This window comes from Rousettus aegyptiacus, unplaced genomic scaffold (assembly GCF_014176215.1).
Source record: "Rousettus aegyptiacus isolate mRouAeg1 unplaced genomic scaffold, mRouAeg1.p scaffold_m13_p_6, whole genome shotgun sequence".
In the NCBI taxonomy this organism is placed as follows: Eukaryota; Metazoa; Chordata; class Mammalia; order Chiroptera; family Pteropodidae; genus Rousettus; species Rousettus aegyptiacus.
In genome coordinates this window covers 91483852-91509194 of record NW_023416309.1, presented here as the reverse complement: position 1 = coordinate 91509194, position 25343 = coordinate 91483852, and the positions used below count along the sequence as shown (strand labels likewise).

The following is a 25343-nucleotide window of genomic DNA, read 5'->3' as shown; positions in this document are numbered from 1 at the left end:
AGGATTCATGTTCCTTTCTCAGACAGTCCTTACATACTTTACTCACTGAAAATTAGAGTAGTCCATTCATGCAACAGGAAAAACAACCAAGTTCATGCATGCACAGACAAAGACAACTATATCATCATGTTGCCCAGTCAACAGCAACTGCAAGCCATTGATTCTAAGATGCATCTTGTAATATGTTTAGTTCCCCTGAGATGAGTATTTGTGTGAATTAAAGAGAAAAAAAAAACAGTAGGGAAATAAAGAAATAGGACCAACACAAAGAAGAGAGGGGAAAAACAGATGAGGGTATGATGCCAAGCAAAACCCCATGGGGGTTGGGGCGGCAGGGGGAGTCAGGGTGGGGGGAAGCTCTGGAGACAGTGCAGGTGCTACCTCAGCTGTCCAAGTCAGAGGCCAGGGGGCTGTAGTATTTACACTTCTGCATCATCTGTCCTTGGTTAAGCATGGGAGGCTTGGGAGCGACACATAAATGTCCAGGTCCTTTTAGCTCTGCGTAGGCAAAGTGGATTCTTGCAGCCCTCCAGCAAAGAAATGCAGGGACTGAAAACACATAGGGCTGACGCTCATGAGAGCGATAGAGGGGTCCAAGAGCACTGACAGCGTCTGCTGCACGTTCCCATTCCAGAGACATTTAAATGCGAAAAGTGCGAGTTTTAGAATCGATGAAATATGATATTGAGGATCAAATGTCTTTGTACCTGGTTTATCCCATAGCATCCTCAAAATTAAGTTAAAAATGAAATGCCGTAACAAATGAAAATGGAATGGCCTTTATGAAAAATTATTTAATTTAATCAAAATGATTTTAAAACCTCTTTCTAAAACTCCTAATGAAAATACTTAGAAGAGATCAAGTGATTCATCTCTCCGCATTTAGGGTGTTGAATGTGTAAGCTATCCAAGACAAATAACTCTGTCTTATTTACTTGTGAAGTAAATCTTTAAAGCTGTGGACAATCCAGACTCCATCTATAATCCATTCCAGTGCCTTGTTTCTTGCCAGTTTCACAGAAATTGGAAATAAACCTTTCCACCTGTGGTATGAACCTTCTCTAGGATTATTAATTACTTAAGATGTGATAAAAACAAAGTCTTTTTAAAACAAAATAATACTTTATGATAAGGTACGTAACATAGATATTCTCAAGTATTCTTATGGCATCTATAAATCACTACAAACTTTCCAGAAAAAAATCTTGGAATATCTATTAAGAACCTTAAAAATATTCAAACTTCTTGATCCTATAGTTCTATTGCTATAAAATTAGCCCCACAAATGGTCACAATTTTAGATTAAAAAAAAAATGTATTGAACGATTTTCTGAAGCATCATTTAAAATAGAAATAAATACTTACATTCCTCAAACCAGGGTAATGTCTAAATGAAATATATCTAACATGATGAAAAATGTTTAATTGTATTTAATGATCCTAGGAAAGTATCACAATATAACATTTATTGGAAATAAAAAAAAAAGTCTGTAAACAGTATTTTAGATATAAATACCATCAAAGACCTGAACAATATTAGATAATATTATTAGTGATATTATTATTGTCTCCATTATATTTTTCTGCATTTTAAAATTTTTCTACAGTGAGCATATATTTCATTTTTAAAAAAATGTTTTCCCTTATATTTTTTAGAATTTTGCTTTAGAACTGTATGCAATCAAATAAAATTCATAATACTATAGGGGATGAAAGGATAAATAATTGCCCTGTTTTCATAGATGAGTCCTGAACTTTTTATTTTCAATAATTAAATTAAATTACTGTGAAACAAACAAACAAAAACAGATTTGCATTTAATATATGTGCCTCCACTTGTGTGGTCAGACTCACTGCATTTGCTTCTTATTCAAGATTTTTTTTTCTTGCCAGAAATGCTAGAGTTGTCGTATTTCCTTTTTAATTCCCTGGGGAGGACCAGGTTGATGGCAGAGTAAAGACTGAGGCCTTTACTGCTATTATGGATGCCAATTTAAATATTCCTGGGCAGTATCATTAAGCGAACCATCCTGCAGGGCGCCCAAGTTTGCCATCTATATCTAGTTGTCATCAAAGATCCAGGACCTGTTTTCTCTCCATTGAAAACTTTTGTGCAGTAAAAATAACAATAGATTGTAGCAGAATTAGTATATCGTTGCGTTTTTCACATTAACTCTTTGCATCTAGAGCCAGGTCTGAAATATTCTTCCTTTGGAAACAGCACCCAGTGCAGACTTTGCCCCTGAAAATGTTAGGTGAGCCTCTGAATAATGTTTTTGCAGGAAGCACAAAATCTTAGAGTCAACGTGCACTTGTAAGTTCCTCTAGTCCACCTGTCTTTCAGATGAAAGTACCCTTTTGAAGCATTCCTGAGCCATAGCTGTCCGAGGCTGTACTTAGTTATTCCTATTAAGAGAGAAATTACTAACTCCTTCAAAAAATTCTTATTTTGCCTAAAGATGATTTTTTGAAAAATCTCATCTCTTATATCATTCAGCGAAGATTATTGATTTACCGGCAAGAGATAACCAGTGGGCTAGCCTCCTCACGTGGTTTTCCTTTGCTGACCAGGTATTGCCTTCCTTCCAGAGACAGACTGGCTCAGGCCCCTTTCTCCCATGTCCCATCGTGGAGTTTTATAGTCTATCTGAACGCTCATAATAAGATACACAGCCCTGACTCCATAGAAATTGTAACTTCTCTGATTCTGTGGGTTGAATTGTGGTCCCCTTCAACATGTGTATGTGGAGTCCTAACGCCCAGCACCTCAGAATGTGACCTTTTTGGGGAGACAGGTGCTTTGCAAAGGTAATCAAGTTAAAACGAAGTCATTAGGGTGGGCCTTAATCCAATATCAGTAATGTCCTTATAAAAAGGGGAAATTTGGAGACGGACACACAGGGAGAAGACCATGTGAAGACTGGAGTTATGTTGCCACAAGCCAAGGAACTACCTAAAGATAGGAGAGAGGTCAGAGATAGAACCTTCTCCAGTGCCTTCAGATGGAGCATGGCCCAGCCAATGTCTCGATCTCTTGGCTCTGGCCTCCAGGACTATGTGACAATAAATTTATTGTTTAAGCCACTCAATTTGTAGTACTTTGTTTCCATAGCCCTAGCAAACTAATATAACCCCCTAATCTAGAACTTCCTCCTTTAAATAAGAAAAACAGCAGTAATTATAGTATTAAGTTCCCTGAGTGATTAGTATCGCTGTTGGTCATTCTTTGTAGATGTGAGTTCTTGTCCTGTTGAGATCAGAAGTCAGCTCTTTTGGCGGCATATCCCAGACTCTTCTCTTGCGGAGTGAGCTCACTAGACTGTGAGTACCATTTAATCTATCTGGTTAATTGTAAGGACAAACCTCCAAGGTGCCCATTGGTGTGATGCCCAGCCCTGATGTATTAAGAGACCCCTGGTTGCACATTAGAATTACCTGGAGAGATTTTAAAGCTCACGAAGCCTAGCCAGATCCCTAGACCCATTAAATTTGAAACTAGGAGTAGGGCCCAGGCACCAGCATCTTAAAAGATCTCCAGGCAATTCTAGTGTTTATACAGCCGAGGTTGGGAATCACTGCCATAGCCTGTCATGGGATCCAGGCAACAAATTTTCAGGAAATAGGTTGCCAGAAACAAAAGTTATATTCTTGGGTGCATGTATTCTTATAGTTGCCAAATTGAAACCACAACTTCAACAATGCTTGCAATCAGATGCACACACTCCAACTGCATGGTTTTCTCTGATGAGTTATTGTGCATTTTAAGACTCCCTGAATCCCATTTTTTAATGTTAATAATACCACCCACTCACATTTATATGGGATTTACACTTTAAAGTTTGCATCTCATGGTAACCTGGTGAAGCAGTCAATGGCAGCATTCTTTCTGGTTTGCATATGAGGAAACTGAGGCTCAAATAGGTTATGTGACTTTCCCAAGTCATGTTAGGGTTACCAACTTGTCCCAGTTTCTCTGGGACTTTTCCAGTTTTAACACTGGTGATCCCAGGTCCCTGAAGCTCCCATAGTCCTGGGCAAGCCAGGTTGGTTGGTCAACCTGCACTCTGCACCTACAGCAAGAGGCTGAAATGAGGACTGTAAAGCTTGTGTAATGTAAGCCAGCTTTGGCAGAGAGAAGCAAAAGCTTGGGTCTAAGTCTCCAGAAGCCCTGCTGGAACAACTTCCACTCTTAGAAAGATCTTGAGAGGTTGCTAGGGCACAAATTTTAAAAAATGACTGAGTCTCCTCCCCGAGCCATGTTTGTGGCATGTCCCCTAGTACTGGGAATTCCCGAACCACCAAGCAGAAATCCGTGTCAGCCTATGTGGTCTGTTTCAATTCATTGTTGGATTGTTACAGTTTGGGTTTATTTCTTTAATATTTTGAAAATAATTTTACAGAAAATTGACTTTTGGGGGCAGGGTGTAAAATTCTATGAATTTTTAAAACGTATATAGATACATTTATTTGACGACCACCACAATGAAAATACAGGACAGTTTTACACCCTACAAACTCCCTCCCAATATCTTCTGACAGACACACCCTTTCCCACCTCAAATCCTGGCAATCACCTCCCTTTCTCCATAGCTATGGTTTTTTTTTTTTGTCTTTTTGAGAATATATAAATAATCATATAGTGTATAACCTTCTGAGACTGGATTCTTTCTCTCAGCATGATGCCTTTGAGATTCATCCAGGTTGTTGCGTGTATCAATAGTTTGTTCATTTTGTTGTTGAGTAAGTATTCCTATTCCATTGTGTGGACATAATGCAGTTTGTTTACTCATGAACCCATTGAAAGACATTTGTGTTGTTTCCAAGTTTTGATGATTATGACTAGAGCTGCTGTAAACATTCATGTATTGGTATTTGTTTTTCAATTGTGGTTTAAAAAAAAAAACATAAAATTTGTGTATTGGTTCTTGTATGAACATAAGTATTCGCTTCTCCAGGGGAAATACCCAGAAGCAGGATCCCTTGATCATGTTGTATATTTGTTTTCTATTGCTGCCATTACAAATTACAACAAACTTAGTGTCTTAAGTAATACAGATTTATTATGTCACAGTTCAATAGGTCAGAAGTCCAACATATGTCTTAGAGGGCTAAATCCAAGCTGTCAGCAGGGCCGCATTCCTTTCTGGAGGCTCTAGAAAAGAACCCTCCATTTGCGCTTTCAGTTATCAGAATTCAGTTCCTGGCAGTTGTAGAACAGAGGTCCCTGTTTCTTTCCTTGGCTCGTGGCCCCCGACTTCCACCTTCAAAACCAGCAATGGCCAGTCAAGTTGCTTTCGCATCACCTCTCTCTCTACCCCTATTTCATTGTCACATCTCTGACCCAGCCAGAAAAGATTGTCTGCTTTTAAGGACTCATGTGATTAGACTGAGCCCACCCAGAAAATCCAGGGTAATTTCAGCATTTAGAAGTTTATACCCTTAATCATATCTGCGAAGACCTTTTGCCTTTGAAAGTGATGCTGTCACAGGATCTGGAGATTAAGGCATGAGCATCTTTGTGGGGATGTTATCCTGCCTGTCTTTTCAAGAAACTTTCAAGCTATTGTCTAGACTGACTGTACCATTTTACACATTCATGAGAGTGTACGAGATTTCTGATTGCTCCATGTTCCTGTTAACACTTGGTATTGTCAGTTATTATTTATCTTAGCCCTTCTCATAGATACGTGGTGGTTTAATTTCCTCCTGTGGTTAATGATGTTGAACAACATTTCATCTACTTATTTTCCATCTGTATATCCTCTTTGGTGAAATGTCTGTTCAAGTCTTTTGCATGTTTTAAAATTGGGTTATTTCCTTGCTGCTGAGTTTTGAGAATTCTTTATACATTTTGCAGTTGTAGAGAGGTGCAACTACCATATTTTGTCAAATATGTGATTTTCAAATATTTTCTTGTTTAAGTCCAATTTTCCCACATTTCACCTAGATAACAGTGCGCATGCATAATTCTCCCACACCTCGGGCCCCGTTAGGGTTGGCCTACACAATGAATGATTCATCAGTTTCCAAGCCAGGCTATTTCAGGTCTGAGAATGGCTCTACCCCCTCCCAGTTGTGGTGGTTCCCAGATACCTCCAAATCATAATTTAGCCCATTCCTATATTACTCTTAGAGAATGCAACTTTTGCTCTATTTAAAAAAAAAAAAAATTGTTATAAGATCACAAGAGCTTAAAGGAAAACATAAATGCCTAAACCCATGGCATCTACAACTTCTTTCACACCAACGTCCCTACAGTCCAACAAACATCATGTGGCTATGGATGTGGCCTTCACAAGAAAACCATTATGGGGATGAAATGACAGGAAGTTAAGGCAAACTAGGAGGAATTTTGAGAGCATCGTGCAGTCCTTAAGCTTGAAGAAGAGATTCCCATACCACTGAATTATACAGACATATGGACACCAAATCTGCTTGGAGCTGTATGACCTATGAGATCTAAAGACACCTGATGCTCATAGAGGAAATGCTAAAAATTAAGCAGAGAAGGGAAGTTTCATTTTAAGCCTTCTGGAAATTCTTCTCTATGTCTATATTATAAGTCAGCAATCTGGAGCTATCTTGAGAATTACCTCCAAGAGTCTAAGGTTTCCAGAAACCATCCCAGAGAATTTGAAAATCATAATCTTAACCGTACTAAGTAGAGAACTTTGTCAATCAGAAGCCACCACAGACAGTCCAAATGAAGATGCTACTTATAGATAGGTGGTGAGCGTTCAGGAAACAAGCAAGTGATGGTGAAGCACCCAGAAACTAACAGTAGTTAGAAGACACTTCTACCTTTAGGGCTGAGGGCTAAAAAAGATATAATGTCACCAGAGACGACTAGGAACTGGACCACGGAGGAGAAGGCCCCCCACTGGAGCTGCAGCTACCATCAGGACATGGCAGCAAAGCAAGAAGTGGCAGAAAGAGAGAGGAAGTTTGTCCTGACCTTGCTCTCTCATCCTCCCTGCTCCTTTGGGTGCTTCTCATTGCTGGAGGGAAGCCTGCACAAAACATCTAGCAGGAGAGCCCAGGGGAGGCAGTCCGCAGGGCTCCACCTCCTCCTGGAGCTGTGGGAGCAAATGGAGGCCAACCGGCATAAGGATTCGTCCAGTGATTCTTGATTTGTGTGCAAACGGAGATCTACTGTCCGAGAAATATCATCAGAGTGAGTTCATAAACCAGTTACTGTTCGGTGGATAATTTCTGCCTGCCTTCTAAGTGCACAGGTGCTGCCCATGGATGAGATACAGTTTTTATTCTCACAGAGATTCCACCCCAGTAGGAGCAGCAGACAAATAGACCCAGCAGAGGGGTAGAAGAGTGTCGGACACACATAGTAGTGAAGGAATTTAACCCAGACACAAGAGCTCAGGGAGGGCTTTTTGGAGGAAGTTATGTGTAAAAGAGATTTAAATAATTAGTAAGTGTTAGCCAGGCATGTGGGGGAGTAGTAAGGTGAGAAAGCCTCCTGAGTAATAGCAGGGCGATGAGAAAGAGCGTGAGGGACAGTGGGATTGGGTGCATTCAGAACATAGCTTCACGGAAGGGCAGCAAGGAGACAGTGGGAATGGCCAGAAGTAAGTCTGGAGAAGTGAGTGGAGCCAGATCTGGAAAGACCTTGTAAGCCATGTTAAGAGTTTGGACATTATTCTAAGAATAAGGTGAGGAATAGAAAGATTTTAAGTAGGATGATGGCATAATGAGATTTCTTTAAAGGCTCTCCAAGGTGTGAAGGATGGATGGGCAAGAAACAAGAGTGGAGGGCGTTTCCTCAAACTGCCCCCTCCTCTGACTGAGACCCCAGCCAAGTGTTGCAATATCCCCAAACATCAGTCCCCTCACCCTCATGTAATCCAGCCTGCACTGCCTGCCTCCCCGGATTGCAGCAAGCAGTAGCTGCACATGAACAGGCCCTGGCAACTGTCAAGCACACTCATAATTCCAAGTAATGTGATGAAAAGAAAACGTGGCTGATGTCGTTATATTTCCCAAGACAATCTGCATGGTCCTCTGACCCGTTTCCCAAAGGATGGAGAGGAAATTGAGAACGAAGCACCACCGAAGCCAGCACCCTGAAAGGAGCGTGTGCATTCCGCGAATTCCAAAATGGAGATCCTGGCCTTCCGGCTGTGTGGCACACGATCGCCGTCCAATACATATGAATCGATAAGTGGCTGAGTAGGGCTTTGTTTTGTTTTCATTTTTGCAAACTCTATGACCACAGAGGGGAAACTAAATTAATGCCATATGCCTGTAAAAACCCTTCTGACATCTCTTATTGTAATCGAAGGTGACAATGGTTATCAGAGCAGAAGGAACATGCTTGAGTGAAAGTAAATGCCAAACACCTTTTGGGAAACAAAGCACCTCCTGGTGACCTTTGCAGCTGTTCAGCTTCCTTAGGTATGGCAACCTGGAATTGTCTAACAGCAGTATAACCATGATTTTGCCTGGATTCCAGAAGTGTGCCTCTTCCCTCTCCCTGGGTTGTACAGAAATTTAAATGTCACAGTAATCACATTTTTCCCCAGGATAACACGAAATATCATTGGAGCTTAATAGAGATGAACAAATGATCAAATTCAGATGTTAGTGATATATTACACTGGAGGAATTACCTCTGTTCCACAAGCTGCAAAACCTCTGAATTTTGTAACACAATAAGAAATAAAATATCAAACGCTACTGTTTCTGAGTCCCTACCATGTACCTCACCCTGTTCCAAGTAATGACACATATCACTTTATTTAATTCCCTTGACAGTTCTTCAAGGTGGGTGTTATTATTCCCATTTAACATATAAATTCAGATAAATTCACTGACCTACTCAAAGCCACATGACTTTTGGATCAATGACTGTCCTCCACCCTCCACTTAAGATATGTGGCCTTGGCAAAGTTACTTAACTGCTCTAAGCCTCATCTGCGGAATGGTAGTAACAAGAGGACTGAATATTTTAAGATTGTGGAGAGGATTACATGAAATGAGATGTTACGTGCACCACTTCGGTGCAGTGCCTACTACACGATGACGACTTAGTATTAAGGCTTTCCAGAGAAACAGAACTAATAGGAGATATATATATGTGATTTATTATAAGGAGTTGGCGTATCCAGCTCCTGAGAAGTCCCACCATCTGCAAACTCACGATCCAGGAAACATGGAGCTCAGTCTGAGTACAGGAGAAAACCGATGTCCCAGCTCAAAAACAGATAAAGGATTCTTTCTTACTCAGCATTTTATTCTATTTAGGTCTTGCGTAGAGTAGAAGAGGCCCACCCACATTGAGAGATCAATCTCTTTTTCTCAACCTACTGATTCAGATATTAAACGTATCCAGAAACATCCCTATAGACATGCCCAGAAATAACATTTAACTAAATATCTGGGCACTCTGGCCCAGTCACGATGACACAAATTATTTACTAAACTGTGCCTCGTTAGCAACATTTTTGCTATTGTTATCACTGTAGACTTCGCATTTTATGTCTATCTAGTCACCATGTTACAAGTTTAAATCTGAAAGCAGAAAGCTCTATATGTATTCACACTAAAAAACATTTCATGGCATTTTTCTAGACTCAGACCTGTACCTCATTTTCTAAGGTGCCTGCTTTTCTACCCACCAGCTCCGTGTATGATGGTAGAGTCAAAAAGAGCTGAGCTTGTCATGCAGTCCTGCCACATACTAGTCGCGAAACCTTGAGCCAAATAGTCATCTCGGAGCTTCAGGTGCTCCCTCCATTGGGCATAAAACCAACTCTGAATAGCCCTTATAAAGGTTAAGGAAAGGTCCGCTGTGTCTGTCCCTTAATAAGGCTTCCATAAACGTGAGCATCATTTCTACTCTCCACCTCCCACTACAATAAGGGAAAAGATAATCTTTCCTTAAATTACCATTGTTTTTAAATGACCGAAAGGTGGGATTCATTCTCTATATGAGGAGATAGCTAGAACTAAAGGAACCATCAAGTCCACTGCTTATCAAATCATACTCTAATGAATCTCATTAGAAATTGTGGAATGAGGAAGTGTGTTCAGGCGAGATTACCACCCCTGCCCACCCTTCCATTCGAATAGAGTTTATTTCCTTAATGTATCCATGCTTCTATGTAAGATTTAATTTTACAAAGGATTCTTCAGAGAATAGTTGTAAACCACCAATCTAATACAACTCCATTTTAGAGATGCAGAAACAGAGACTCTGAAGGTAAGGCAACCAACCCTAAAACCATTTGAGAGAGAATCAGTGACTCCTAAGTCACTATACCTTCTGTCATTTCAGGTAGGGGCATCTCACTGTGTCCAGTGTGAGAATGGTAATGTGGAGTGAAAAGGAGCCTCTTCAGTCATACAGAGACATAGTATTAGGCCAGATTTAACTGAGGGGAATTTCCCATGAAGAGACTCCAGACAGGAGGCAAGACAATTTTAGTTGTAGCCCAGAGGTCATGAAACATACATAGGCTGGCCCATTCAGCCTATGGAAGTCCAAATTCCTCTTCTAGGTTTCTATTCCAAGCCTTCATCCTATATCATGTCAACTGACACAAAATAATTCATCTTTTGCTTTCTACTGTAAAATTTGGGTTTATTTGATTTTACTTAAGATTGGAGAAGGATGAGTGGAAGGGGTAGGGGGAGGTATAGGAGTCACACCACTAAGCTCATAACCTCTATCAGACTAGCATCTATCTTTCTTAACCTTTCCCCTGTTTTCCCTCACCTCCTTCATCTATAATTGCTATATAAACTCCAAATTCTTCTCCTATTTTATAATGTTATTCTATTTTTCTTCCCTTCTTGAATATCCAGATCTATCAAGGTGCTCAAAAGATTCAAAAAAGTCTTTATGCTATTTGTAACCACCCCTCTTAGAATGTAGTTTTGGTTACAGATAGGAAAAAAGTTTTAATAAAACCTGAAATTGTATTCATAATAGAAAGGTGGGGGGGCATCTAGGATAAAATGAGATTAGAGCAGTGTGCCTGAATTTTTCCTACTGAAATTTCACCTGTATTTTGGAGTGCTCTCACAATTCTTCTTGCCACTAAATTTCCCAGTCTCTGAAGAATGTAATATTCAATTTAAAACCTACAGCCCAACCTTGGACCTAATTCCTCAATGTGGTTCTCTTAAGCAGCACAGAGAGGGGGCAATTTCATTTTAAGATAATTAAATAGCTTTTTAAATTGTGGACAAAGTAGTCTACCCAACACTCGTATGGAAGACAACTAGAAAATCTGAACAACTTTTTATTTTAATCTGCTTTAAGTCATTGGAGGGCTTAAAAAAACACAGTGACAACTTATGAGACTGAGATCTCAAAGAAAGTGGAAACTAACAGAGGGAAGTTCAACAATTGGACCTCTTATACTCTTAGAGTATCTGCTGATTAAGAAGAGGTGGATAGCAGTCTGAGTTACTGAATAGAAATTTTAACAGATTAATTAGAGTTAGACAAAATTGGAGTCCCAAGTCAGAGGAGCACTAATAAACTTTTGGAACTCTAAAGACTTAATATTCTATGAGAAATGGTAATATGGAAGAAGATTCACCCTTAAAAAAGTTGGAAGCCAACATTTAAATCATTTCAGTCCTGAAGTTGGATTAAAATGACCCCAGATTGCTAATTCTTTTAGCCATCATCCATAAGCAATTATAAATGTCCTTTAAAGAAAGTGAACATTATCATAAGCCTTTTTCTCCCTAACTTTTATCATATACTGTCTAGCACACAATCAAAAGGAACAAGGCACAGTGAGAGACAAGGAAAAGCATACAAGAACCAAGAGAAAACACAGAAAACAGAAAAAGCTTCAAGTTCTAAATAATAGAATTGTTTATTAGTCACAACCTTTAGAATAACTGCTTATAAAAGAGATAAAAGGCAAGATTCAGAAATTTAGCAGATAAATGGAAACTACCAAAAAAAATAGCCAAATGGAAATTTTAGAACTAAAATAATGCAGTAATCAAAATTAAGAAGTACGCAGATGTGTTTAACAGCAACTAAACATAACTTAAAACAGGAAGATAGAAGAAAATATCAATCATGCAAGAAAGAACAAAAGGATAAAAATATAAAAGAGATTTAAGAGCATATGAAAATGGTTAATGTGTAGAGTCTCAGACTAAGAACATAGAAAGAATGGGGAAGAAGAAATATTTGAAGATACATTGGAAGATTCTTTCCAAAACTGATGAAATATATTAAGTAAAAAATTCAAGAATTCTTACCCCAAGCAGAATAAATAAAAGAATCTCACATCTAGGCACAACATAGTAAAATGGTTGGAAACCAAAGACAAAAAGAAAACATGAAAAAAAAAAAAAACTACACAAAAAAGGCTGATAATTGTCTCAACAGAAATAATGAAAGACAGAAGATCATAGGATTATTTCTACAAAGTACTTGAGAAGGAAAAAACAAATCTTGCCAACTTAGAAATCAATACCAAGCAATATGGCCTTCAAAAATAAAAGTGAAATGAAAATATTTTCAGTCAAACAAAAATTGAGAAAATTCAGTAGATCTATATTAAAAGAAGTTTTGTAGGAAAAGAAATTATCTCAGGTGGAAGCTTAGAGATGAAGGAAGGAATAAACATCAATAAAAAGTAAATATATGATTAAAGCTCAATGAATATTGACCATATAAAGTAATAATAAACTTTATATAATAATAATAAAATTATGTCTGATAGGGTTTAAAATATCTGTGAACTTACTGATATGTGGCAGCAACACTGTATGTTAAAAGGAGGGTAGAGTTCAAATATTATAAAGTCCTTGAACTATATGGAAATAGGGTAAAAGTACCAAACACTAGCTGTTGATAGGTAATGGATGCCTATGGTAATCTCTGTGGTAACCACCTGTAGTAGACTAAATGCTAGTGTCTCTCAAAATTCATTTGGTAAAATCCTTCTCCCCAGTATGATGATATTAGCAGGTAATGCCTTTGAGAGGTAATTAGATGAGGTCATGAGATTGGAGCCCTCGTGAATAGGGTTGGTGCCCTTGTAAGAGTCCTGAGAGAGCTTATTTTTCATCTCTTTCTACCATGAAAGGGTAGGGAGATGTCTGCTCTCTGAAGCCTAGTATAGAGATCTCACCAGAACCCAACCGTGCTGATACCCTGGTCTCAGACTTCCAGCCTCCAGAAGTATGAGAAATAAATTTCTATTGTTGATAAGTTGCCTAGTTTTTGGCATTTTGTTACAGCATCCCAAACTGACTAAGACACCACTAAAATGTTACTAAAAATATAGGACTGCCAACTAAAATAGGAAATATGAAATGCCGAAAAATGTAATCAATATAAAACAAGACAAAAAAAAATAAAAATGAGAATATACATTGATTGGCATAAATACAAAGATAGCAATAAAATGATAGATTCATATCAAATATGATAGATTCATATCAAATTGTACTAAATGCTCCAATTAAATGCAAAGATTGTCAGATTTTATAGTAAAACAAAGCTTAACCATAAACTGTTTGCTGGAGTCATCTAAAAGATATAAAAGATGTAAAAAGTAAAAGAATGAAAAAAGATATACTATGAAAGAATAAATGAAAAAAACTAGTACAACGAAATTACTATCAGTGCGATTTAAGTAAGAATCAATGTATTTGAAAATTAAGGAAGACCCTTCTAAATAACACATTATTTAAAGATACAACTCAATATTTAAAAATTAGAAAATATTTTAAACTAAAAGATTGAGAAAACAGTACATAAAAATACTTATAGAATGCATCTTACAGATCTTTACTTTTTAATGCATGCATTATAAAAAATAAAAAATAAAAAAGACTGACAGGTAATGAGCTAAGCAATCATCTCAAGGAATTAGAAATAGGAGAGCAACTTATAATCAAAGAGAGTAGAATAAATAAGAAAAATAATAGAAGCAGAAAATAAGGAAAGAGAAGAAACAGAATCGACAAAGACGGAAGTTGATTCTTTGGAAAAAGTAATAAAATTGTAACTAGCAAGACAAATCAAGAAAAAAGAAACAAAAAGAAGAAAAATCACTATAGATCTTACAGATATTAAAGAGAGTAAAAGAATATTATAACAATTTTAGGTTATTAAAATGTTAAGTGACAAAAGAAAAAAATTACATTGAAATACAATTTGTTAAAACTAATACAAGAAAAATAGAATATCTGAATCCTATAACATCAAAGAAATTAAATCTATAATTGTAAACTTTGCACAAAGAAAACTCAATACTAAATAGCTTTACCACTGTCTTCTACCAAACATTTAAAGAAGACAGAGCCAATTATACAAAAACTGATCCAGAGACTAGGATAAAATGGAACACTCCCAAACATATTTTGAGGCCAGCAAAACCTTTATGCCAAAATCTAACAAGAAATGAAAATTACAGGATGATCTCAGTCATAAAGATGCAAAAACTATAAACAATATGTTAGCAAACCAAATCCAGCAGTGTTTTAAAAGGTTAAGAATGCATTATGACCAAGAAAGGTTTATTCCAAGAAAGTAAGATTGGTTTATTTTTTTTTTTAGATTGGTTTAATATTCAAAAAATTGGCCCACCCAGAGACATACAGACACACACACAAAGTTGAACAATTACCTCACCACATTAACAAAATAAAGGCTAAATATATTCTCATCTCAGTGCAAAAAAAAAAAAGCATTTAACAGAAGTCATCTTCATTTTATGATTTAAAAATCTCCTAGCAAACTCAAAATAGAAAGGGTGTTTTTTTTTTTTTTGAAAGGAACTTTCTTAATCTTATAAAGGGTACCTATAAAAAAAAAAAAAAAACCCACGGCAAAAATCTTACTTAGGACTGAAACACCCTATGATGCACCACCACTTGAGACTCCATCATGCAACTCAGAATGGCACACAGTTTAAAACTTATAAATTGTTTATTATTTACTTCTGGAAATTTCCATTTAATATTTTTGGTCTATGGTTTACCGTGGGTAACTGACGCCAGGGAAAGTAAAACTGTAGATAAGGGGAAACTACTATATTGTCATGTAAGTCTCCCCTACAAAAAAAAAAAGGAAAAAGTCTCTTTTTCTCTATTCATTCCTCTTCCCTGCTTCAAAGCTACATCCTCATTTTCACAGATGACAAAAAAAAAAGGAGCAAGATCAGATCCTTCAAAATGTCCTTAAGAGATCCTAAATAAAAAGAACTCATTCCTCAAATCAAAAGGGACAAAGAAGCCAAGAGAGGTGAACCATTCAAATGAGCCTCAGAGGCTGTGGAGCTAAGGAATTCACTGATGGCTGGAGCTTCCTAACACAGAAAGGGTATTTTGCAAATCTGTTCCAGGCTCTGCTGAAGCTTCTGCCTCCCTTGAGGAATGTATTGCTATCATTAATGCACACGGAATGGCCAGCTTTCCCTCCATCTAGTTGTGCACAAGAGTAGGTTGCATACTCACCCATAAGACATGATTTGCAAAAGGAAACCAGAAAAGCAGCATGTCCATGCATGTGCAAAAACCTTGCCCAGAAGATGACTTATTACATTAGAGGTGATCAAGCTTAAGAAGGAACCAAGAAAATCCTTTTACGCTGTTAGGAACATGCACAGCCAAGTATGTGCTGAACTGAGCCCCTCCCTTGGTTCTTGCCAAAGGGCTGATGTGCTATGCCGCATATTATGTTTGGTGTTTGTTTTGTTTTTTTTTTTAAACTCCACAGCTCTATGGAACCCATTCTTAGAATGCCAGACATATTATGACAAGTCCCAGGTCTTGCAAGCCAACCCAAACCTGGCTGGGTTCAGAGATGGATGATATGCCATCTGGGAGCTGGCCCATGTTTCTCTCTGAATGGAGTCAGGAAATGTAGGCCTACCACCAATTAAGTTCCCTCCCAGGGTTATGAGACTAATGAGAACGCATCCGAATTCCCTCCACAGGAGGCTGTCAAGAGCCTGGAAGAAGGGGACAGGGTATCCAGAGACGTGGGTGGCTGTGAGAGAGATAAGCTCCAGCCCTCTAGAGTTGTCAGTCAAGCATTTAGAGGTACTTGGAATGAAAGCACTCAGAGGCTATAAACCTTTCATAACCATCTTTAGAACAGGCAGCTCTGACAGAAGAGGCCAGAAGCACTAAATCGTAGCGACCTCTGTATTAAATGTGCCAGACGCGATGTTGAGCTCTACATGCATTGCCTCATTTCATCTTCATGGTGTCCCTGTAATAGAGACTATTATCCTTTCCATTTTACAGATTAGAAAACTGAGGCTCAGAGAGGTTATGCAATTAGCCCAAGACCCAACAGCAATGAACATTGCCTCTCCACTAAAAATAACACATATTCTAACGAGGCATTTTGCATAGCATACCATAAGCATTCAGTAAATAATTATAGATGAAAAAACTAATTCATGTTGAATAAGGCAGGTCAGCACTGGTTTAATAGAAACTCAGTACTAATCAGCTGTGTGACTTTGCGTAAATTGCTCGATTTCTCTAGGTCACATTTTCCTCATCTCAGAAGTAGGGATGCTCCCTGGATTATGTGATGTGATGAATAAGTCATATGGTAAGCCAGCATTTAAAATAAGCTGCCTGTCAAGTCTAAACCAGAGCCCCCGAAGCAACTTTGACACCCAAGTCCCTTTAGCTGTATATTTCATTGCTTCTTGCCAAACGGAAAAAATGCATGGGGGCTGGAAACATGCACAGATCTTTCTAAAGTTCCATGTGGCTTGGTTGGAAAGACACTACCATTAACAGAAGAGCCCTTTATCACAGTTGCCACTCCATTCTCAGTGACCACATTGTCCCACTTGTCTCTGTCAAGAGCACTGAAGCTACTCCCAATTTTAAAGGACCCCATGAAAGGTTTCTCTCTCTGCTCAGCCTTACGGCTCTTTCCTAACAATTGAAATGCAGTTTTCTTTTTGTTTTTTTTGTTTTGTTTTTTTTGTTGTTTTGTTTTGTTTTTTTACCAAAATGACCACATAAGGACAGGAAAATCCTATTAGAATCTGCTCAGGGCAAAACTATGGTCTTGAATGTTTACAGACACACCTTTTATCTCCTTTAAAAAATTCCTTTTTAAAAAAAAATTCTTAAAGGCACTAAATAATAGTACATGGGCAGAACTTATCGGACCAAAGACGTGGTTGTTTTTGTATTTGTTCTTGCTTGCCCTAACTGCTTCTGCACTTGTTCATTCTTCTCCTCTATCCATTCTCCATCAAAGCCTCCTTCTCCAGAAAGCATTCCTTGAGTTCGTCAGGCAGACATGGGCACTTTCTGTGGGAATGAATTATACCTGAGGCCAGGGCCCATGATTCCTCCCCTTGGCATTCTCAGTATCTAGCAAAGTATCTGATGTAAGGTAGGCACTAAACACATATTTGCCAACTGAGTGTCAAGAGGATGCCTCAAAAAGTCAATTAAAACATGAGGTAAGAGATTAAATGAAAGATAAATTATGAGAATATGTATTTTTAAATAATGCTTATCAGTGAATCTATAGCCAGACAATAATTATACTGATGCCATTTTTTTCTTTAGACTTTATTAACTATGTGAGCTGAATAGGCCCTGTGTAAATAAAAGCCAATGACAGTTTATCTGTAAGAGAGAAATATGTATTTCTTGAAAATCCAAATACATTTGCATCAGAACTTGCTTTGAGCCTTAAATCAGTTCCTACCACTGAGTGAAAATCAAGCAACAATCATCTATGAGAAACAGGCTGACCATCACTGTCCCAGATCTGAGAAGGATGGAATGAGGCCACGGTCAAGTTACATGCCCCAGTTGGAAGGAGCCAACTCAGTGTGGAAGAGTGAAGGCTGGGTTATGAAATGATTCTTGTTGAAAATAAATGTATAGAGGAATTAATCAGAATATTCCTCTTCTCAAATTCTAAGACATTCTGTGTCCCCTAGTCAGACAAAGTTGTTGCCTTGAAGAACAAAATGCTAGAGAGAAAATACAAGACTCTTCCATTCACGACACAGGCAGTGTGATTCTGTGGAAAGACAGACTGTAAATTTACTTAGTCCTGGATTGAAATTCTGCCTCTTAGTAGCTCTGTGGCCTCAGTCACTTCACTTGCCCTTCTGGGCATCATTTTTGTCATTATAAAAGTAGAGATAGTAACACATAGCATATTTTTTAAAGCAGGCATTCAGTAAGTGTTACTTTCCTTCTCTTCAGGCAGTAGGCCACCAGGGGAAAATAATTGATAGGAAAACTTCCTAAAGTAGAAAGAAATTGGCCACATTTCCAACTGAGAAAGGTTTCCTGTTGAAATAAATTTGCCGTGGAAAGGAAAAACCAAGGTAGATAAATTAGGGTTCCAGACTTATTTCCAAACTGAGTGCGTGCGTGCGTGCGTGTGTGCGTGCATGTGTGTGTGTGCGTGTGTGTGTGTGTGTGTGTGTGTGTGTGTGTGTGTGTGTGTCTCGAGGGTTCCCACACAGCACCAAGTAATTCTCTGGCCACCAGTTGGTGTCCTACAATTCAACTCCAATCTGACATTATCTACCCAGAGAGAGCAGCAGATTCCATAGGTTGGGAGCTCAGTCCTACAAGACTGTCTCCCATACTGCCCCTACCTACTTCAGACAGTAGTCTCAAGTCCTGGTTGTTAGCCATTCTTCTGATTGACCAGCTATAGGTTGGAGGTTCCAGTGACCACTCCTTGGACTTCAGACACCAGTCCCAAATCCGGGTTATTACCTATACTTCTCACCAACTGCCTATAGGTCGCAGGTTCCTATGACCCTCTTCTTGGGTTTGATTAATTTGCAAGCGTGGCTCACAGAACTTGGAAACATTTTACCTACTAGGTCACTAGTTTGTTATAAAAGGATGGAATTTAGAACAACCAAGAGAAGAGATGCATGGGCAAAGTATGTGAGAAGTAAGCAGAGCTTCCGTGTCCTCTCATAGCATGCCACTCTCCCCACATGGCCATGTGTTCACCAGCTCAGAAGCTCTCCACACCCCATCCCTTTGGGTTTTTATGGAGGCTTTATTACATAGGCACGATCGATTCACTCTTTGACTATTGGTGACTGATCCAATTTCTAGTCATTCTTCCTCCCTGGAGGTTGGGACTGAAAGTTCCCACCCTCTAATCATGTGGTCGGCTCTACTGGCAACGAGCCCCCATCCCTGGGTGCTTTCCAAAGGTCACCTCATAAACATAGCTGAAGACACTTTGATGTCTCTCATCACTTAGGAAATTCCAAGGATTTTAGGAGCTATGAAGCAGGAACTATAGATGAAGACTATATATAATATATTTATTTGGTCATCTGAATGACCAAATATATATCTTGTAAGTCACAAAATAGCAGTAGGAATGCTTAAATATTGGAATCTGTGTCACAGATAATTCTACAGATATTTATTGAACACCTACCGTGTGTCAGACATTGTTCTGAGCCCTGAAGATATGAGAGAAAATAAGAGCTATCAGAGAGCTCATATGGTATCAGAAAAGACTTTCATTAAAAGTGCACCTACTTATGTGGTGAGCATTTTGAAGGATACTATGGGAAAATAAGGGAACACGGGGTCTAGTCTATACTATGAAAGATAGTTTATCTGAAAGTTCCATTGATACTGAAAGTAAATGAATAAAGGTAAAATGGTAGATTTTGTATTTTCCTCTGTCACTCAAATTACGGTTATTCCTTGCATTCCTACCATGTGCTAAGCACCGAACAGACAGAGATTTAAAAAAAAAGAAAAGAAAAGAAAAGAAAGAAAAAGAAAGAAAAAGAAAAACCTTGACAAGTCTTTGCTCCCCAAGACCTCAAAATCCACTGGAGAAGAACAAAATAAATTGCAGAGATGCCAAATTATACCGTAAACATGAGGCTTTGGAAATAGAGGTGGGAATGGTGGATCTGCGTCCAAGAGGAGATAAAAAGCACATCAAAGAGGAGATCCAGCACTGGTGTTTGGACGGCAATTTCCATGCTCCCCCCCCCCCCGCCCCCCAGCTTTTACACTGTGAATAAAAGTGATGCCTGCAGTGCCAGCTGGTATTGTTAACAACTTGAGGCATTAATGTAATACAGTGATGCCCTCAGAAAATAAATAGAGCTGATAAAGAAATTAACGTGTTCAAAAATAAATGCATCATCTGCTGACTTGTTCACACGCAATGAAGTTTACTCAGAGCAAGAAAGACACAATACAGCACTAAAAATCTCACAAGTGATAGCCAGGTCAGTGCACCCTCTCCAGCACCATGTACTAAGCAACTGAAAATCTTCTATTTCTAGGGCCCATTCCAGTTGTCAAAGTACCTTCCTTCACATTTAAATTTCATGGGTGCTGCCCAATAGGTCCTAAAATCAAGGAGTTTAAATATGTCATACCCACTATACAGATGTGCAAGCTGCCACTGGGGGAATAAGGAATTTATAGAGTCATGTGGCTAGAGAGTGGTGAAGGGAATATTAGGACTCAAGTCTTCTGATTTTCCCTCTAACAATCTTTGAATACTCAAGGGCAGTACTTCTTAAACTATAATGTGCACGTGAACCACTTAGGAGTCAAAACGCAGAATCAGATTCATAAATCTGGTGTGGGACCTGAAATTCTGCATTTCCAGCTGGCTCCGTGGTGCCCAGGCTCCTGGAGAAAGGGCAGCCTTCACAATGGCAGGACGTCTGCTGTGGTCCAAGGATACCTGTGTGAGTTTATATACATAATAGACGTATAATGCAGAGTCTTTATTTTTCAGAAGAAATTATTTCCATTTCTCATGACAGTGGATGATCCTTCTTTTCCAAAATACCAAGTAGCAGTCCTTCAACGGCTTTTACCTAGGCGATACCTATTCCCCATGGACGTTTCCAGGGCCATGAACGACGTTATAGGTCGCCTATCTCAGTCTTCTCTCTCATCTTGGTCTCTTCCAGTTTTTTTTTTTTCTGGGTCTATTTCAGTCTCTGACTCTCTGGCTCCGTTACCCTCTCTCTCATGCTTGACCATCAAATCATGTCCTCGAATTACAATAAGTGATGGTTCACATTTTGCACTCTACATTTTGTTCTGCCTTCTGAGCAAAGGCCAACTTACCATGCTGCTTTTCGATATAATAGGCAGTGACAGCTCATCTTCATAATTAATCAGTCATTACTCACTAACAGTTCCAATGTACTTAGGAGGCACTGTGCTTCAGTATGGCCTGCCTAGAAACAAGGCACAAAATGGGTTGGGGCCAGGAAAAATGTGGCATTAAGGAATACAATGAGAGGATAAGTCAACTTGTGCTCTTAGAAGTAATAAGGAAAAGAAAATATGTTAATTGTTGCAATATATGGGGGAAAATGCAAGATACAGTTATTTCGTTCTAGGATGCTTTAAATCTTATTAGGAGATTGACGATGAAAACAATTACAGTCATGTTTATCGATGGTGGAGGTTATCAGTGCATTTTTTCAACTTTGCTATCTATCATTCATTCTCCATTTTGTGACTGAGGGGGCAAAAGGCAACGTGTCCCCCATTGGCCAGTGTCTGAGGAGGCTGGCAGCTAAGATGTCTTGGCTTCATCTGTTAATGTGTAAACAGGTGACCTAAGCCAAGTGAACCAAAGACTCTTTCCCTAGAGTTTGAATTCTAAGCAGAGAGACAAGACGACTGAAAGTAGTTGGAGCTGATACCCCGGATGTCAGTACCCCGAGACAGTTCTCCATTAGTTTTTGTTAGAGCTTCTTTGTCTCCTGTCCTGAGTCCAATTCTTCGATTTTATAAGTAATCCCATGGCCTTCAATAGATTCTTGTTCTAACTAAGTTGGTGAGAGAGTTGTCTAAATTAAGGAATTCTAATTTATACAAATGCCAGTGTTTGGCTAGGTGCTCTGTTGTATGCTTTTATGCATTATGTAATTTAATCATCACCAAAACTAAAAGAAGTAGATGCTGTTGAGTCCAAAAAAGAATTGTTTCTCTCCCTGTCTGAGTTATGAATGAACTGAGAAAAAGATAAAGGTACCAAACGAATTATCTTTATTACCGATGGAGCATATATTTTCAGATTAATGCATTTCCCAGTATTGTACTCCAGGAGTAAACTCACACAGGTATCCGGGACCACAGCAGGCTTCCTGATGGAGAGGTGATCCTCTGTGATGTGGAGCAACACCAGAGAAGTAGATATATTTAGGTGGGCGATTCACTCAAGAAGAAAGAGAGGAACTGAGCCAAGCACAATCAATTTGTTTTTCCTGAATTTTACAACTGCGTCATTTACTCCACTCCCCCAGTCCCCTCCAAGGTGCAGTAAGTAAAAGAGAAGAAAAACACTAGAGTTCTTACACCTCTGAGCTCCCTCTGCATGGAAGAAAACACCTGACAAAGGGAAGAATCACTCTTCCCATGAATGATTTGCCCCCATTTTTAATAATCATAACCATGTTCCAGGAATTTGCTAAACATTGTATATGGTTTACTTCATTTACTCCTCACAATTTCCCTCTGAAGTATCTACTATTAGTTTGTTTATTTTACAGATGAAGATACTCAAGCTAATAAAGGTTAACAAACCTTCCAGGGAACCCAACTGATGGATGGTAGATTCAAACCCAAACATTGCGATACCTAATTTTGTGTCTTATGTCCCTATGACCAGAAGAGCCTCTCTAATGAGGAAACTGATGCGAAGAAAAGTTAATTCATTCAAATAATAATTGGTAGAGCTGGATTTCAAACCTTCAGTCAGATCTGTCTAACTTTAAACAGCATATGTTTAACCACTGTATGAATGCACAAAAGAGTTAAGAAAAATTTGAGTGCCAACAGACACTCAGAAAAGAGAAACATGAGTTGCCTGGAGTACTCTTGAAAGCTGCATTGGAGAGCTGGTGTGTTGAGCTGAATATTTAAAGATAGGTGGGATACATTTTGAGGAAAGCATTCCAATCAAAGAGACCAGCATGAATCCTAGATTACTGAGCAGGAAGTGAGCTTAAAAAAAATGAGGAAGAAGAAGAAACAGACCTAGGAGGTAGTGGGGGTGTAGAGGTGACAGAGGTGAGACAGCCAGATTAGATGAAAGGGCCACGTGTGAGGGGATCATGAAGTTGATTAGGTGAAATGAGCCCAATTACAGATTTTAAACCAGGCAAAAAAGGTCAGGGTTGTAAAATTATGGAACACAGTTTGAGAAAACAGCCTGTCATATCACCTGTCAGCGAGTCTCATCATGGTTTGGAGAAGGATGAGGCAGAATTTTAGAAACCCACTGAGGAACCGAGTAGAGCTCTCAATCCAAAAGGGACGTGATGAGGGCATGAACTAGGCTAGTGAAATACAAATGGAAAGGAAGTGGTGAATCTGAGAGCCATATTGAAACCATCTGCAATTTGGTGATGTGAATGACTTAAGGGGTGAAGAGGAGAGAAAAAGTTAAAATTAGCACCAGTTTCTAAACTAAGGGACCTGAAAATATCACTCGAAAGAATTGTAGAAAGAGATATGCGACTTTGGAAGCATCCATCTTTTCTTCCCGGGCCTCCTACCCCACCCCCCTTCTCCTTAACCAAGACCCTATCTCAGGAAAGGATTTAACTAATTCCTACATTAAGGTGTGTGCAACAGGCAAGGACTAAGGCGTCAGCACTCTCAGGGAAAAAATAAAAAATAACATCAACATTTGGAAGAAGATATTTTTTAATTATTCCAATTAGAGAAATTCAGGCACAAGCGGCCAACAGAGGAGGAATTTGAGGGGAAAGGAAGGCCCCCTGCACTTGGGAAATGGTGTCATGTCAAGGATTCCAGTGGCACGGTGCTCCCAGTGTGTCAGGCACCCTCCTAAACACCTTACATATATGCTCACGTGCACCCTAACAGCAGCCCTTTGAGGCTGATGCTAATCTTCAGTCTAGAAATGAGGAATGAGGCATAGAGAGGCTATACAGCTTGCCCTACATCACACCACCAAGAAGTGACAGAGCTGGGATATAACCCCAAGCAGGCTGGCTCTCGGAAATTAATACAGATGACAAAATGAGAAGTTGGAGCAATACAGAGAAACCATTATGTTAGCATTTTAAAACTTTTTTTAAATAGAAATTCTTTTTTTTTAAGTTAAATCATAAGTGATTGTGTGTGTGCGTGTGTGCGTGTGTGTGTGTGCGCGCGCGCGCGCGCACATGTAACTTTATGTATGTGTATAAAGAAAACAGCCTAACTCCTCTGGGTCGAGGGGACAAAGTGAGAGTGAGGAGTATGGAGCTGCTCCTGTTTGACCTGTCACTCGTCCCACATTAGTCTCCAGAGTTCCCTGATGGCTCCATGGAAACCCAATCTGAACACGATTGCCGTGCAAACCAGCTCATTGCCCTCCTGTTCAAAGTGTTAAAGAATGAACACGAGGAAGAGCAGAGATGGAGGTATTTTTATTGATGATGGGCCTCAACTAATGGCTAGACAGGAAAATGCTGTGGGGTCTCCCAGCTTCCTCCGTGAATTAACTCACTCTGCTGATGCAGATACAGCGTACAAATATCCATTGTAAGTTCAAGAGAGGAACTGAGCCAAGCACAATCAAGAGAGGTCAAGAGAACCAGAGACGACAGGCTTGGCTGTACATGAACCCATGTCAGACTTTCGCGCTTTTAAATCCACCTCACGCATTGCTGGTAGAGACGGGTAAAAGGGTGTGTTGAAAAACTCTAGGGGCACTATTCCCAGAGAATACAGTCTGAATGATGTCCTTGGCTGGAAGGGTTAGGAGTATGTTCACAATGTGTAATGACCTGGACAGTCCAAGTGCCAACCAATCAAAATGGGACTTAGACATTAGATAGTCATACCTGTGCGCACCACTTTTCAATCGACCAGGAGGGGAAAATGGGTAGGAAAAGTGAAAATATAGTGTAAAGCACAAGAATAAAACATTTTTGCCAGGCCACTTTATGGGTCACCAGTTAGCCTATACATTGACTAGGTGCCGCCCATCTCTGGTACAATCAGCTGAGTCCAAATCAGTCAGTACTCATGGGACTAACACAGAAGAAGTACTGTAGTTGGAACTATGGAGCTGAAGGGTATTCTGAACGTCAGTCTTTCTAGTTCACCTTCATGATTCTTGAACCTCTTTAAGCCCAGTATAAAGGCCTCTTCACCTCCATAAAGACTTCTTTCTTATCCTAAATGGAAAAAATGTTTTTATGCTTTTTATAATGCATATCTCTTCTTTGCTGCATTAGACTGTAAAGTCCTTAAGGGCAGGGACTTATCCCAATGATTTTCAACCAGTGGTGATTTTTGATTGTTACAACTTGATATGGGGTGAGGGGAAGGCCAAGGGTGCTGTTAAACAT

General features: G+C 39.1%; 1 protein-coding gene across 1 annotated transcript in view; it reads left to right on the top strand.

Moving 5' to 3' along the window:
- The window catches only part of STXBP4 (syntaxin binding protein 4), a 149539-nt gene extending 134932 nt beyond the window's left edge, over nt 1-14607 (top strand). The window contains exon 19 of the mRNA XM_036223394.1: nt 3233-14607. Within this exon, the coding sequence (XP_036079287.1) occupies nt 3233-3254 (22 nt within the window). The 3' untranslated portion in view covers nt 3255-14607. The remainder of the gene's footprint in view (nt 1-3232) is intronic.
- Nucleotides 14608-25343: the final 10736 nt, after the last annotated feature.